This window comes from Haliotis cracherodii, unplaced genomic scaffold, assembly GCF_022045235.1.
Source record: "Haliotis cracherodii isolate W230 unplaced genomic scaffold, xgHalCrac1.p SCAF_18, whole genome shotgun sequence".
Lineage (NCBI taxonomy): Eukaryota > Metazoa > Mollusca > Gastropoda > Lepetellida > Haliotidae > Haliotis > Haliotis cracherodii.
This window is the reverse complement of record NW_027266273.1, coordinates 18,182,917-18,200,075: the sequence shown is the minus strand read 5'-3', so window position 1 is coordinate 18,200,075 and position 17,159 is coordinate 18,182,917. Positions and strand designations below refer to the sequence as shown.

General features: G+C 39.4%; 3 protein-coding genes across 3 annotated transcripts; all 3 read left to right on the top strand.

Annotated features, from left to right (window-relative positions):
* The first annotated feature begins 293 nt into the window (after positions 1-293).
* On the top strand, positions 294-3,845 carry LOC139466082 (lectin BRA-3-like). The gene is made up of 3 exons (XM_071248094.1): positions 294-525; positions 1,925-2,098; positions 3,607-3,845. The coding sequence occupies exons 1-3, from the start codon at positions 294-296 to the stop codon at positions 3,843-3,845; spliced, it is 645 nt and encodes a 214-aa protein (XP_071104195.1).
* A 2,861-nt stretch (positions 3,846-6,706) lies between these two features.
* On the top strand, positions 6,707-10,255 carry LOC139466081 (lectin BRA-3-like). The gene is made up of 3 exons (XM_071248093.1): positions 6,707-6,938; positions 8,336-8,509; positions 10,017-10,255. Exons 1-3 carry the CDS (start codon positions 6,707-6,709, stop codon positions 10,253-10,255), a joined length of 645 nt encoding a protein of 214 aa, XP_071104194.1.
* Positions 10,256-14,635: 4,380 nt separating this feature from the next.
* On the top strand, positions 14,636-16,852 carry LOC139466080 (low affinity immunoglobulin epsilon Fc receptor-like). The gene is made up of 3 exons (XM_071248092.1): positions 14,636-14,867; positions 15,877-16,050; positions 16,632-16,852. The coding sequence occupies exons 1-3, from the start codon at positions 14,636-14,638 to the stop codon at positions 16,850-16,852; spliced, it is 627 nt and encodes a 208-aa protein (XP_071104193.1).
* The last annotated feature ends 307 nt before the right edge of the window (positions 16,853-17,159 follow it).

Genomic DNA, 17,159 nt, shown 5'->3' with positions numbered 1-17,159 from the left:
TTTGTAGATATAAAAAGGTAAAAGCATGGATGTTGCCATGTTGCCTGGGTAATATATAACAATAAAAAATACACTTAACTCTTGATCAATTGAGACATCTATTTTTCACTTTGCCTGATGTTTGCTTTCAAACATCCTATTTCCGATATGAAATTAAATGGACTCTCAGCGAAAACGGCATTTATCTCGTTAATGGAAACACAAATATAGTCAATATCAAGCTGTGTGATGTACTTTACTACTTAGGCCACAGCATATGAGAACCTTAAGTCGTTGCTGCACATGACGCCACCATGTTCACATTCTCCTTGTTCTTCACTGGGTACATCGTGGCTAACATTGGACCAATCTTGCCTGGTGTCACCCTCAAAGAAGGATGCGCACACGCCTGTGTAAACCATCCAAACTGCTCCTCATTCTTTTATGACATCAACACTCATGAGTGCTACCTGGAGAAGTTTGTGTACGTTGCAAGTCACCAGCTCCAGGGTCGGAGTGGTGTTCAATACTATTCTCTGAGAAACAGTAAGTGTGTTATCTTCCAAAATTGTATTCTTTTACTTCACAATTGTTAACATTTTCTACTGAAACGTTCACATCAAATTGTTGGAAAAAAAGGTGAAGCTAAACTACCTCACTGAAAGTACTTTTTTAATAACTCATTTCATTTCTACCTCTCATTTCTCCCTGTCCTCTTCACGTGGCCTTGAAACGCAGTATCTGAATGAACACCTGCGGTCTATGTCGGTCTTAATCAACAAGGGAAAGATACATGGAGGGTATTTTTTAAACCATTGAAAATGGGCTGAAGCTTTAATATGACTTTTTAAACTTCTATTGTCATTGTCGCGTTCATCAAAAACACAGTCTAGCATGTTTTCTGAATGCCCGAAGTAGCCTTTGCAACACCCTGTTGATACAGGATGACAGGTGGTTGTTGTTACCTTCTGGATACGAGACATAAACACGCTTGATTTAATTTCTCTATAGAAATTGTAGCTTATGATTCAACTTAGTAACACTTCATCAGATATACGACAAGTTTAAGTGACCTCCCACAGATGCGTTCTATCAAATATGCAAAAGGTTTAAGTGTGTTATCCGTCCTCTCTCCCTCAATCCGTCCGTTAGTTAACGTCTTCACTTGCACTCCCGCTGAAGAAATATTAGCGACACTTTGTGAAAATATCCTGCCAAGAAACCGCAAGGTCCAGGAATGTTAGCCATTGATATGGTGATCTGCAGCAGCTTTGGTTTCAGATTTGTTCATGCCAGTAAAATGTGAAAAGAATAATGTAACATTGAAAATATTTGAGAATCGTCTTATTATAAGAAACAACAATTCTATCATTTTTAGCAAAAAATGAAGACGTGTTCTTCAATTTTGGAAAATTTTAAGCATTATCTCCTCAGACACAAAGAGGCTCATCAAAATGATTGTAAGAGTTCAGATGTAATCCTGATTATTAGATCATGATTCTCATGAACAGAACCTGCACTTTTCAATTCAGCAAACTTTCTAAGTTAGTTTATCAAGTCTAGACTAAAAAACAAGGACATACTGTTAAAAAGGACTGTTAAAAGAACATACCGAATTCTAATGTCTCCCGAAGTTAAAACGTACATTTATGTTCCAATAAAGGATTTTCATCATTTTAGGCATCTGGCGCACACGCAAATGACAGACCCATGATAATCAGTATGAAATGTCTGGACTTTGTTAACTCGTATTGCCGTTCAGCCATTCAATAAATGAAACATACCATTCGTAACAATATATTAGCAATGCATTGTGTGTCTAAAATGCGTCTAAAATACAAATATGTGCCTTACTTAAATGAATGAAACTAATTAATCTAGTGTTTATAAACTATATGGGGTTTCACCGATATACAGTCAGTCAGTGCCGACTGTCTTCTTCCAGGTGCTTGTCCCGCCACCTACATCTACAGTCGTTTCACAAACCAGTGTCTCAGAGGGCATACATCTTCAAGCATGCGTTTTCCAGACGCCAAGATATTGTGTCTGCAGAACTCAGGACATCTCGCCTTCATAAGATCTGAGGAGGACAACAAACAAGCTTCCATTGTTGCAAACGGTAAGTGCAACTCTAAATTATACCTGATCTCTATATCGGTGTTGATTTTGTTGATGGTTCTGTTCTGCTGGACGGTACAGAAATGATTGTCCACTAAGCGAAGTGCAATATCAAGTCGGCCCAGACTTAAGGAGAGGCTATCAAGACCACTGCATCGAGTTAATGTGCATTGTGTTGAGAAGATCAGCAATCCTGCAGAGTCCTTTGCTTGGATGAAGTCGTCTAGCCTGAAAGGTGAAACAGAAGGCTTTCTGTTTGCTGCCCAGGACCAGTCACTTCCTACTCGAAACCGTCAATGTGTGATTTTGCATCAAAATATAAATATGAAATGCAGATTAAGATATGATTTTAATGAGACTGCCACATTCTCGGTGGATGCCCAGCTTTGGCACAAACACAGTATCTTAAACGACATGATGGAGTTGCTCGATCATTTTATTACCGTCTTCGCCATGCTTGTGGTTTTGACACAGAGGTCCACCCATGGTTCGACCCAGAATATGTAGAATGTGTCATGGAAAATGATCAATACAAAATTCTTTGGAATAGTCCGATTTACAGACTTAGACGTCTCCAGGTCAAAAACCAGCTCTTGTCCTTCTTGAAATATCCAATGAAATCATTTATATCATTGACTTGAATTCTGTCCCCTTTGACACTAATGTGATTGACAAAATTGAGGAAAAACATGGCAAATATGCGGACCTTGCTTTCGAAATGTCACGCTTGCATCCCAAGTACCACGTTGCCCGACTCCCCATTGTTCTCATTGCCTTAGGTTTGGTACCCCCCAATCTGTCATGACTGACATTGTGAGAGTACCCGGGTTTGCTACCATGAATACAGCCCTTCTGACAATCTGGGTAATGCAGAAAGCTGTAGTGTTGGGGAGTCTTCACATTCTCCGAAAAGTTCTGGGTGGGTTTGACAACACAATGCTGGAAGAAGTCCCATCGCTGTCAGCCCTGAGCTGATGACGAGCCTGCCTGACCGTGCCAGGATCACACAAACCCTCTTTGCTTCATTTAAAAAAAATTTAATCTGTAAGTTTTGAGGATGATAATATATGCAGTTGTATAGTGCTGCATTCCCTGTGCATAAGTGCTGAGTGCGCTGTTATTTAATATACAGACGGAACTCAATGGGACAATCCTGACGCACGTTGTTTTCTTTCACAGAGAATGGTTGTCAATACCCTCGTGACACGTGCTCATGTTTTGACTTATTATGTCACGTCATGATAATCTACAAGGTGCACGTGTGTCACAAATGTAATTACCAAGTAGACCTTGTTCGTTATGATGTTGCTGACTGTGGCGAAAAACAAAATCTTACAATATTTTTCTATGTGGTATGAGTGTACGATTTCTAAGGTGGGCGATTTGCATTAATTCATTCAATGGTTACCTGGTACCATGGCATGGATTTCATGCATGTTCCTTTATATCTACAACACAATATGGGCATTAAATCACAAATTCACAGCACGACTGTTTTCATGTCTACAGACAGAACTGTGTGGATCGGTCTGGAACGTGCTAACATCGATGTTGCATGGCGCTGGACAAACGGACAGCCTCTTTGGTCCTACAGCAACTGGAACCCCACAATGGAGAATGCAACTGGTCAGATTTATGGCAAAATGTTTGTTTTGGGCATATGGGGTGCCTGTGGCGTAAATGGGAAGTTAAATGCTCTCTGTGAGATTGACGTTGAGGTGAATGACGATGCACCTTGGTGCAAATAGATGCTCATGTATTATGTATGTATTGAATATAATATATGAACTACCAACCATGTCTGAAGATGGAGCGTTACAATTCTGTTTCTACAAACAGGGTAGTGATATATCACATAGCACAGAAAGCATGATAACGAGTCTTGTACCCATTATGTTCAGTATTGTGCAAAACACTTACAACAACCACCTTAACACTGTTCAGAGGCTACCTTAAGCTTTCCAAACGCAATGTCTGTATTTGTTGTGAATAAAGTCAACAATGTCAAACAAGTACTAGTATTCCAGTTATGTTTTGGTGTGAAGATTACTCTCTCGATCTTATGCACACAACAATGCGTTTAATAACACACTAGAGCTAGTAAGAGGTCAAACAGAATATCCAGTCTTACGAAGGTTAATTCTGTTCGCATCTAAATTCGTTTTCTGTGTTGGTAAGAAGCATAACAATTGAAAAACATTTCTAACAGAACACACCATAACATACCTAACCCGATGTTGCTGTAGCAATGTATAGAATCCAACAGCGAATAGTACCCAAGTACGAAAGTGATGTACGTTTCCTGATAATGGGATAGAATTGTTTGTAGTACCTGAAGTTGACCTAAATGCTCAAACCGTAGCTCATGTTACTGTAACGTATATACAGTTAGACCTCTAACACATATGGGAAACGCCTGACATCTAGTTCACACACGAGAACATTGATAACGGTAAGGGTAGAATTTGGTGTTTTCACAAAGAAACAACTTGTGAGTGAGGTAGGGTAAATTCTGCTTTTTAAAACTATTTCAGCCGTATCTCGTGGATCCAATGAAAAGACTTCACACTTTGTGACTCCACTAGGCTGTTTCATCTCCCAGAAATACTCTGGGCATTCAGTATAAATTCAGTGTAAATTCGAAACCTCCTGACCGAAGTTGTGAGAGAGTAGCCAATATATATATGGGTAATAATTACATTTATCTTATTTTGTGTTATTTAACACAAGATTCAATTGCCTTAACAAATGCATTTCTTATTTGGTGAATAGTATATTTTGAAAAAATAATATAGCATAACCGTTCGCCCCTCGTCCCACTCGATTTTAGATATAAAATGTATGGTTTTGCTCTTCAACTTATACGGCGTATACAAAGGGAAACCACTCCCATCTAGAGTATTAACTAAGATAACCCGCCCTTGAGTTATCCAAAAGGACACAGGCGTTAGTAATCGCTTTCAGACAACTTACGTTTTTATTTATCTCTTGAGTAGTTGTTTCAAACTTCTTTCAGCATTGAGTCAGTTGAGATTGATACTTTTAGCTATCGACTCAATAGTTATTGTAAATTTCGATTGTAGCTTACAATGATCTCAGCCTACAACTGCGTTGGGCAAGAGGATGGTGATTGTAGCCGAAGCGATCGCGATCGTAAGGAGTTACAATAATTGTAGCGCTGAGATTGTTCTGTGTAGGTGGACCCTGGATTCCCTTGCTTTAATAGATTGCGAAACGGATACCATGCCTCAAGAAGCCATGCCTTAAGAATTTCTACAGGGTCCTAGGACAACATGGATGCCCGTTGCCTGACGTGTGTGTGACTTGACATAATATCTTAGTGCCCCTGTGATGCCTTAATATCATCTGGAACTCTCTGACTGCCTGAACCCAACTATATTAGGTGTGGATTGCTTCACTGATACTGTATTCAGAATCATGGAAAATGTGGATCTTGAGCTGTGTTTCTATTGAGACAACACCCCTATACGTAGCAATGTTATCAGTGCAGAGGCTTCTCATGGTGTTACCATTATATATTGCTACCAAAACCCATTAAAGTGCCACCAGCCTGTTGGCCAATGTCTTTCTGAGTGTGTCAGTGCATGCTGTTTTCATTGGTAGAATACACAAACTGAAAAATAGGAAACAGAATTGGAATAAACTTAACGATACATGTAAGTTTGTAGCTGCATGTAGTTACTAACAAGGCTTCAAATAACAAGAACATTACATGTTGGCAACACAACATTATTGTTTGATCATAGAATTTGGTAAAAGTGACAAATCTGATAATGTCACATATATGGCCAGAATGTAGCTGAGAAAGGAAATCGCTGAAACCACGCATCAGTACTATCAGCGGTTGGCCTGGATTTCTAAAGTCCATAGAAGTCTGTACAAAAAGAGAACCGTGTCTCCCGCATTAACAATAATACATATTGCAATCAAGGAACGGCTCTGTCAATATTCACAGAAGGTTAGTGTAATTAAGACCATGTTGATTCTTAAACACTCAAAGGATTTGGTTGCATTTGCGCCATCTATCTTCAATGATCAGGACAACCTATCCAAAAACTAATGTCATCTTATGTTTACTGAGAAAACAAGCTGATAACATCTATGTAAAATCTTAGTGCAAGACACATAGGCAAGCAGTAGGCATCCTCGTGGGAACCACATATACACCACCATATAGAAACATCGACCCAGTAAATTTAAAAAACGTCAACGCCTGAGCATAACCAATCTCCATTATCAACAAAAAAAAGCAAATGATCCAGTAGTTCATTAACTATTGCTGAAAGTTGATATGGTTTGTAGATATAAAAAGGTAAAAACATGGATGTTGCCATGTTGCCTGGGTAATATATAACAATAAAAAATACACTTAACTCTTGATCAATTGAGACATCTATTTTTCACTTTGCCTGATGTTTGCTTTCAAACATCCTATTTCCGATATGAAATTAAATGGACTCTCAGCGAAAACGGCATTTATCTCGTTACTGAAAACACAAATATAGTCAATATCAAGCTGTGTGATGTACTTTACTACTTAGGCCACAGCATATGAGAACCTTAAGTCGTTGCTGCACATGACGCCACCATGTTCACATTCTCCTTGTTCTTCACTGGGTACATCGTGGCTAACATTGGCCCAATCTTGCCTGGTGTAACCCTCAAAGAAGGATGCGCACACGCCTGTGGAAACCATCCAAACTGCTCCTCATTCTTTTATGACATCAACACTCATGAGTGCTACCTGGAGAAGTTTGTGTACGTTGCAAGTCACCAGCTCCAGGGTCGGAGTGGTGTTCAATACTATTCTCTGAGAAACAGTAAGTGTGTCATCTTCCAAATTGTATTCTTTTACTTCACAATTGTTAACATTTTCTACTGAAACGTTCACATCAAATTGTTGGAAAAAAAGATGAAGCTAAACTACGTCACTGAAAGTACTTTTTTAATAACTCATTTCATTTCTACCTCTCATTTCTCCCTGTCCTCTTCACGTGGCCTTGAAACGCAGTATCTGAATGAACACCTGTGGTCTATGTTGGTCTTAATCAACAAGGGAAAGATACATGGAGGGTATTTTTTAAACCATTGAAAATGGGCTGAAGCTTTAATATGACTTTTTAAACTTCTATTGTCATTATCGCGTTCATCAAAAACACAGTCTAGCATGTTTTCTGAATGCCCGAAGTAGCCTTTGCAACACCCTGTTGATACAGGATGACAGGTGGTTGTTGTTACCTTCTGGATACGAGACATAAACACGCTTGATTTAATTTCTCTATAGAAATTGTAGCTTATGATTCAACTTAGTAACACTTCATCAGATATACGACAAGTTTAAGTGACCTCCCACAGATGCGTTCTATCAAATATGCAAAAGGTTTAAGTGTGTTATCCGTCCTCTCTCCTTCAATCCGTCCGTTAGTTAACGTCTTCACTTGCACTCCTGCTGAAGAAATATTAGCGACACTTTGTGAAAATATCCTGCCAAGAAACCGCAAGGTCCAGGAATGTTAGCCATTGATATGGTGATCTGCAGCAGCTTTGGTTTCAGATTTGTTCATGCCAGTAAAATGTGAAAAGAATAATGTAACATTGAAAATATTTGAGAATCGTCTTATTATAAGAAACAACAATTCTATCATTTTTAGCAAAAAATGAAGACGTGTTCTTCAATTTTGGAAAATTTTAAGCATTATCTCCTCAGACACAAAGAGGCTCATCAAAATGATTGTAAGAGTTCAGATGTAATCCTGATTATTAGATCATGATTCTCATGAACAGAACCTGCACTTTTCAATTCAGCAAACTTTCTAAGATAGTTTATCAAGTCTAGACTAAAAACAAGGACATACTGTAAAAAAGGACTGTTAAAAGAACATACCGAATTCTAATGTCTCCCGAAGTTAAAACGTACATTTATGTTCCAATAAAGGATTTTCATCATTTTAGGCATCTGGCGCACACGCAAATGACAGACCCATGATAATCAGTATGAAATGTCTGGACTTTGTTAACTCGTATTGCCGTTCAGCCATTCAACAAATGAAACATACCATTCGTAACAATATATTAGCAATGCATTGTGTGTCTAAAATGCGTCTAAAATACAAATATGTGCCTTACTTAAATGAATGAAACTAATTAATCTAGTGTTTATAAACTATATGGGGTTTCACCGATATACAGTCAGTCAGTGCCGACTGTCTTCTTCCAGGTGCTTGTCCCGCCACCTACATCTACAGTCGTTTCACAAACCAGTGTCTCAGAGGGCATACATCTTCAAGCATGCGTTTTCCAGACGCCAAGATATTGTGTCTGCAGAACTCAGGACATCTCGCCTTCATAAGATCTGAGGAGGACAACAAACAAGCTTCCATTGTTGCAAACGGTAAGTGCAACTCTAAATTATACCTGATCTCTATATCGGTGTTGATTTTGTTGATGGTTCTGTTCTGCTGGACGGTACAGAAATGATTGTCCACTAAGCGAAGTGCAATATCAAGTCGGCCCAGACTTAAGGAGAGGCTATCAAGACCACTGCATCGAGTTAATGTGCATTGTGTTGAGAAGATCAGCAATCCTGCAGAGTCCTTTGCTTGGATGAAGTCGTCTAGCCTGAAAGGTGAAACAGAAGGCTTTCTGTTTGCTGCTCAGGACCAGTCACTTCCTACTCGAAACCGTCAATGTGTGATTTTGCATCAAAATATAAATATGAAATGCAGATTAAGATATGATTTTAATGAGACTGCCACATTCTCGGTGGATGCCCAGCTTTGGCACAAACACAGTATCTTAAACGACATGATGGAGCTGCTCGATCATTTTATTACCGTCTTTGCCATGCTTGTGGTTTTGACACAGAGGTCCACCCATGGTTCGACCCGGAATATGTAGAATGCGTCATGGAAAATGATCAATACAAAATTCTTTGGAATAGTCCGATTTACAGACTTAGACGTCTCAAGGTCAAAAACCAGCTCTTGTCCTTCTTGAAATATCCAATGAAATCATTTATGTCATTGACTTGAATTCTGTCCCCTTTGACACTAATGTGATTGACAAAATTGAGGAAAAACATGGCAAATATGCGGACCTTGCTTTCGAAATGTCACGCTTGCATCCCAAGTACCACGTTGCCCGACTCCCCATTGTTCTCGTTGCCTTAGGTTTGGTACCCCCCAGTCTGTCATGACTGACATTGTGAGAGTACCCGGGTTTGCTACCATGAATACAGCCCTTCTGACAATCTGGGTAATGCAGAAAGCTGTAGTGTTGGGGAGTCTTCACATTCTCCGAAAAGTTCTGGGTGGGTTTGACAACACAACGCTGGAAGAAGTCCCATCGCTGTCAGCCCTGAGCTGATGACGAGCCTGCCTGACCGTGCCAGGATCACACAAACCCTCTTTGCTTCATTTAAAAAAATTTAATCTGTAAGTTTTGAGGATGATAATATATGCAGTTGTATAGTGCTGCATTCCCTGTGCATAAGTGCTGAGTGCGCTGTTATTTAATATACAGACGGAACTCAATGGGACAATCCTGACGCACGTTGTTTTCTTTCACAGAGAATGGTTGTCAATACCCTCGTGACACGTGCTCATGTTTTGACTTATTATGTCACGTCATGTTAATCTACAAGGTGCACGTGTGTCACAAATGTAATTACCAAGTAGACCTTGTTCGTTATGATGTTGCTGACTGTGGCGAAAAACAAAATCTTACAATATTTTTCTATGTGGTATGAGTGTACGATTTCTAAGGTGGGCGATTTGCATTAATTCATTCAATGGTTACCTGGTACCATGGCATGGATTTCATGCATGTTCCTTTATATCTACAACACAATATGGGCATTAAATCACAAATTCACAGCACGACTGTTTTCATGTCTACAGACAGAACTGTGTGGATCGGTCTGGAACGTGCTAACATCGATGTTGCATGGCGCTGGACAAACGGACAGCCTCTTTGGTCCTACAGCAACTGGAACCCCACAATGGAGAATGCAACTGGTCAGATTTATGGCAAAATGTTTGTTTTGGGCATATGGGGTGCCTATGGCGTAAATGGGAAGTTAAATGCTCTCTGTGAGATTGACGTTGAGGTGAATGACGATGCACCTTGGTGCAAATAGATGCTCATGTATTATGTATGTATTGAATATAATATATGAACTACCAACCATGTCTGAAGATGGAGCGTTACAATTCTGTTTCTACAAACAGGGTAGTGATATATTATATAGCACAGAAAGCGTGATAACGAGTCTTGTACCCATTATGTTCAGTATTGTGCAAAACACTTACAACAACCACCTTAACACTGTTCAGAGGCTACCTTAAGCTTTCCAAACACAATGTCTGTATTTGTCGTGAATAAAGTCAACAATGTCAAACAAGTACTAGTATTCCAGTTATGTTTTGGTGTGAAGATTACTCTCTCGATCTTATGCACACAACAATGCGTTTAATAACACACTAGAGCTAGTAAGAGGTCAAACAGAATATCCAGTCTTACGAAGGTTAATTCTGTTCGCATCTAAATTCGTTTTCTGTGTTGGTAAGAAGCATAACAATTGAAAAACATTTCTCACAGAACACACCATAACATACCTAACCCGATGTTGCTGTAGCAATGTATAGAATCCAACAGCGAATAGTACCCAAGTACGAAAGTGATGTACGTTTCCTGATAATGGGATAGAATTGTTTGAAGTACCTGAAGTTGACCTAAATGCTCAAACCGTAGCACATGTTACTGTAACTTATATACAGCTAGACCTCTAACACATATGGGAAACGCCTGACATCTAGTTCACACACGAGAACATTGATAACGGTAAGGGTAGAATTTGGTGTTTTCACAAAGAAACAACTTGTGAGTGAGGTAGGGTAAATTCTGCTTTTTAAAACTATTTCAGCCGTATCTCGTGGATCCAATGAAAAGACTTCACACTTTGTGACTCCACTAGGCTGTTTCATCTCCCTGAAATACTCTGGGCATTCAGTATAAATTCAGTGTAAATTCGAAACCTTCTGACCGAAGTTGTGAGAGAGTAGCCAATATATATATGGGTAATATTTACATTTATCTTATTTTGTGTTATTTAACACAAGATTCAATTGCCTTAACAAATGCATTTCTTATTTGGTGAATAGTATATTTTGAAAAAATAATATATATTAACCGTTCGCCCCTCGTCCCACTCGATTTATGATATAAAATGTATGGTTTTGCTCCTCAACTTATACGGCGTATACAAAGGGAAACCACTCCCATCTAGAGTATTAACTAAGATAACCCGCCCTTGAGTTATCCAAAAGGACACGGGCGTTAGTAATCGCTTGCAGACAACTTACGTTTTTATTTATCTCTTGAGTAGTTGTTTCAAACTTCTTTCAGCATTGAGTCAGTTGAGACTGATACTTTTAGCTATCGACTCAATAGTTATTGTAAATTTCGATTGTAGCTTACAATAATCTCAGCCTACAACTGCGTTGGGCAAGAGGATGGTGATTGTAGCCGAAGCCTAAGATCGCGATCGTAAGGAGTTACAATAATTGTAGCGCTGAGATTGTTCTGTGTAGGTGGACCCTGGATTCCCTTGCTTTAATAGATTGCGAAACGGATACCATGCCTCAAGAAGCCATGCCTTAAGAATTTCTACAGGGTCCTAGGACAACATGGATGCCCGTTGCCTGACGTGTGTGTGGCTTGACATAATATCTTAGTGCCCCTGTGATGCCTTAATATCATCTGGAACTCTCTGACTGCCTGAACCCAACTATATTAGGTGTGGATTGCTTCACTGATACTGTGTTCAGAATCATGGAAAATGTGGATCTTGAGCTGTGTTTCTATTGAGACAACACCCCTATACGTAGCAATGTTATCAGTGCAGAGGCTTCTCATGGTGTTACCATTACATATTGCTACCAAAACCCATTAAAGTGCCACCAGCCTGTTGGCCAATGTCTTTCTGAGTGTGTCAGTGCATGCTGTTTTCATTGGTAGAATACACAAACTGAAAAATAGGAAACAGAATTGGAATAAACTTAACGATACATGTAAGTTTGTAGCTGCGTGTAGTTACTAACAAGGCTTCAAATAACAAGAACATTACATGTTGGCAACACAACATTATTGTTTGATCATAGAATTTGGTAAAAGTGACAAATCTGATAATGTCACATATATGGCCAGAATGTAACTGAGAAAGGAAATCGCTGAAACCACACATCAGTACTATCAGCGGTTGGCCTGGATTTCTAAAGTCCATAGAAGTCTGTACAAGAAGAGAACCGTGTCTCCCGCATTAACAATAATCCATATTGCAATCAAGGAACGTCTCTGTCAATATTCACAGAAGGTAAGTGTAATTAAGACCATGTTGATTCTTAAACACTCAAAGGATTTGGTTGCATTTGCGCCATCTATCTTCAATGATCAGGACAACCTATCCAAAAACTAATGTCATCTTATGTTTACTGAGAAAACAAGCTGATAACATCTATGTAAAATCTTGGTGCAAGACATATAGGCAAGAAGTAGGCATCCTCGTGGGAACCAATTGTGCTCTGCTTCTTGCTGATCTATCTAAGATCTCAGGGAGTGTCAAACGACTCTTGTTCAAAATTAGTTTGATCCAGGTTTCACAATTTAAGGCCTCTATAAAGCTTTCAAAAAGTTGTATGGTTAACATCTGCAGGATGTGTTTTGTTCCTTTGTTTTTCAGGGGGTTTAGTTGACTTGCCTGTGCACGTGTTTGTGACGGGTGCCACTGGTGAGACAGGATATGCTCACCTTTATGCCAACGCTTAGTGTCGTCATATTTAATACTGATACATAGCCACATGATATTGATAAAGTCGGACACGTAAAATCGCCTCTGCTTTTGACAGATGTTTCTGATGAATATGGAAAGGGCATGTCGGCCTAGAGGGGACATCGTTTTATCGCCTTTAATTACGGCCGCGGTAAAGCGAGAACATGAAACGAAAAAGCGATATCACAAGACAAAAACAACGACAACATGAGAAGGAGAAGCGATAGCACCAGACGAGGAAGGGATAGCACTAGACGAGAAAGCGATAGCATCAGACGAGAAAGCGATAGAAAGATACGAAAAAAGTAGCGATAATGCCCTTAATGCCGTCAATCAAACAGTTTTTGATGGTATTCAGTGATCCACTCCTATAATTTTCACAGGTATGTTGCCTTTTGTCCCAGAGAGTTTCAACTTTTTGTAGTAGATGTATGTCTCAGATATAGATACAGAATGCTATCTAGTTTGCATAAATTCATGTCTTTACTTTGTTGTATTGCAGTACAATAGCAAGAACCACACATACTACAAGGGAAAAGTCTCCCACTTTTACGTGATTATACAAAAACTCCATAGAAAGTCTACGGATAATTTGCAATTTGTTGTTGAACCAAATTGCCCATTTAAAGGGAGTTACTAGTTTTTTTACTAGTTTTGTTTTTGTTTATTAAACTGTCTGGTTGTTCTGATTTGAGATGTCTAAATATCTACTACATACATACACAGACAGATGGAAACACACACACGCGCGCACACACACACACACACGCACACGCACACACACACACACACACACACACATTGGAAGACTGTATTTTACAACACCTACCAGCTGGGACAGATTAACCATCGTCATGTGAAAGAATCGGGTTTGAGGAGTATATATTTACATTTTAAACTGATCTGTTTGGAGAGAATCCCATGTCCCTCCACGCCCCATTCCTTTAACAATCAATTTGTTTTCGATAAAATCCAGGGACTGTTTTCAAATCACATTCCTCCGTGCAGTTGTTATGTTTAAGTGAATAGTGAGACAATTACAACATCCTTCCATGTAGAATTTGAAATGTGACTGGAAAATCAGAAAGAAAAAACACATTAGACCCTGAAATAATAGCATGCCCCCCACCACGCACACACACACACACACACGCACGCACGCACGCACGCACGCACGCACGAACGAACGCACCCACACACACACACCACCAATAGAAACATCGACCCAGTTCCAGTAAATTTTTAAAAAACGTCAACGCCTGAGCATAACCCATCTCCATTATCAACAAAAAAATCAATTGATCTCGTATAAGCATAATTATAAGCTATTGATGACGGCCCTAAGTCATTTCAACCTCATTAACTATTGCTGAAAGTTAATATGGTTTGTTGACATAAAAGGTAAAAGCATGGAGGCTGCCATGTTGCCTGGATAATATTTAACAATAAAAAATACACTTAACTCTTGATCAGTTGAGACATCTATTTTTCACTTTGCCTTATGTTTTCTTTCAAAACCCTGTGCAAACATCCTATTTCCGATATGAAGTTAAATGGACTCTCGGCGAAAACGGCATTTATCTCGTTAATGGAAACACAAATATTGTCAATATCAAGCTGTGTGATGTACTTTACTACTTAGGCCACAGCATATGAGAACCTTAAGTCGTTGCTGCACAGGACGCCACCATGTTCACATTCTCCTTGTTCTTCACTGGGTACATCGTGGCTAACATTGGCCCATTCTTGCCTCGTGTAACCGTCAAGGAAGGATGCGCACAAGCCTGTGTAAACCATCCAAACTGCTCCTCATTCTTTTATGATGTCAACACTCATGAGTGCTACCTGGAGAAGTATGTGTACGGTGCAAGTCACCAGCTCCAGGATCGGAGTGGTGTTCAATACTATTCTCTGAGAAACAGTAAGTGTGTTATCATCCAAAATTGTATTCTTTTACTTCACAATTGTTAACATTTTCTACTGAAACGTACACATCAAACTTGGAAAAAAGATGAAGCTAAACTGCGTCACTGAAAGTACTTTTTTGATAACTCATTTCATTTCTAACTCTAATTTTTCCCTATCCTGCCATTGAAAATGGACTGAATCTTTAATTAGACGTTTTAATGTCATTTTCTCGTTCATCAAAAACAATTTCTAGCATGTTTACCTAATGTCCAATATAGCCTCTGCAACGCCCTGTTGATACAGGATGACGGGTGGTTGTTGTAACCATCTGGATACGAGACATAAACACGCTTGATTTAGTATATCTATAAAAATAAACAGGGTATTTCTGACCATATTTCATCAATTGTAGCTTATGATTCAACTTAGCAACACTTCATCGGATATACGACAAGTTTAAGTGACATCCCATAGATGCGTTCTGTCAAATATATAAAAGGTTTAAGTGTGTTATCCGTCATCTTTCCTTTAGTCTGTCCGTAAGTTAATGTCTTCACTTGCACACCCGCTGAAGAAATAATACTGACACTTTGTGAAAATATTCAGCTTCATTTTCTGCCAAAAAACTGCAAGGTTCAGGAATGTTTGACATTGATATGATCTGCAGCAGCTTTGGTTTCAGATTTGTTCATGCCAGTAAAATTTAAATAGAATTATGTAATAATGAAAATATTTGAGAATCGCCTTATTATAAAAAAACACAATTCTATTATTTTAAAAAAAATTGAAAACGTCTTCCTCAGTTTTTGAAAATTTAAAGCCTTATCTCCTCAGACACAAAGAGGCTAATTAAAATGATTTTTAGAGTTCAGATGTAATCCTAATTTTTAGATCATGATTCTCATGAACAGAACCAGCACTTTTCAATGCAGCACACTTTCCAAGATTGTTTATCAAGTCTAGACTAAAAACAAGTTCTAATATGTCTTGCGAAGTTAAAACTTACAACTGTCTTCTTCCAGGTGCTTGTCCCGCCACCTACATCTACAGTCGTTTCACAAACCAGTGTCTCAGGGAGCATACATCTTCAAGCATGCGTTTTCCAGACGCCAAGATACTGTGTATGGAGAACTCAGGACATCTCGCCTTCATAAAATCTGAGGAGGACAACAAACAAGCTTCCATTGTTGCAAACGGTAAGTGCAACTCATAATTCCACCTGATAAATGTGGGTGAGTGAGTATGGTTTTACGCCGCTTTTAGAATATTCCAGCAATATCACGGCGGGGAACACCAGAAATGGGCTTCACAAATTGTACCCATGTCGGGAATCGAACCCGGGTATTTGACGTGTCGAGCGAACACTTTACCCAACAGGCTACCCCACCGCCCCCCCCTGATATATGTAATATACAGACGGGACTCAGTGGGACAATCCTAAGGCACGTTGTTTTTCTCTCACAGAGAATGGGTGTCAATACCCTCGTGATACGTACTCATGTTTTGACTTATTATGTCACGTCATGTTAATCTACAAGGTGCACGTATGTTACAAAGCAGCCCTGGTTCGTTATGATGTTGCTGACTGTGGCGAAAAACAAAATCTTTCTTTGTGGTATTGGTGAACGATTACTAAGGTGAGCGATTTGCAATAATTCACATTATTCAATGGTTACCTGGTACCATTACATGGATTTTATGCATGTTCCTTTATATGTACAACACAATATGGGCATTAAATCACAAATTCACAGCACGACTGTTTTCATGTCTACAGACAGAACTGTGTGGATCGGTCTGGAACGTGCTAACATCGATGTAGCTTGGCGCTGGACAAACGGACAGTATCTTGGGCCCTACACCAACTGGAATCCCCTGATGCAGAATGCAACTGGGCAGATTTATGGCAAGATGTTTGTTTCTGGCGTATGGGGTGCCTATGCCGTAAAAGGGAAGTTACATGCTCTCTGTGAGATTGACGTTACGGGGGTTGACTAGGCACTTTGGTGTCAAGATATATCGATGTTCATTATTCTGTATCTCTTTAATAGAATGTATACACTACTAAATATATCGTGTGAGTGAGTTGGGTTTAACGCCACTTTTAACAGTATTCCAGTTATATCACAGCGTGTCAGCTTGATGTGGGAGGAAAGTCCGAAGTGATGCAGGTCTCAAACGTTTATCACTTCGGTAAAACCCACCAGCACGGGTATGGCGCTGACAAACCTAGAAGCATAATCGGGGCAAACAGGGATTCGAACCCACAATCATAGGTTTCTGGCGTGCCTAAGGGGCGCATATC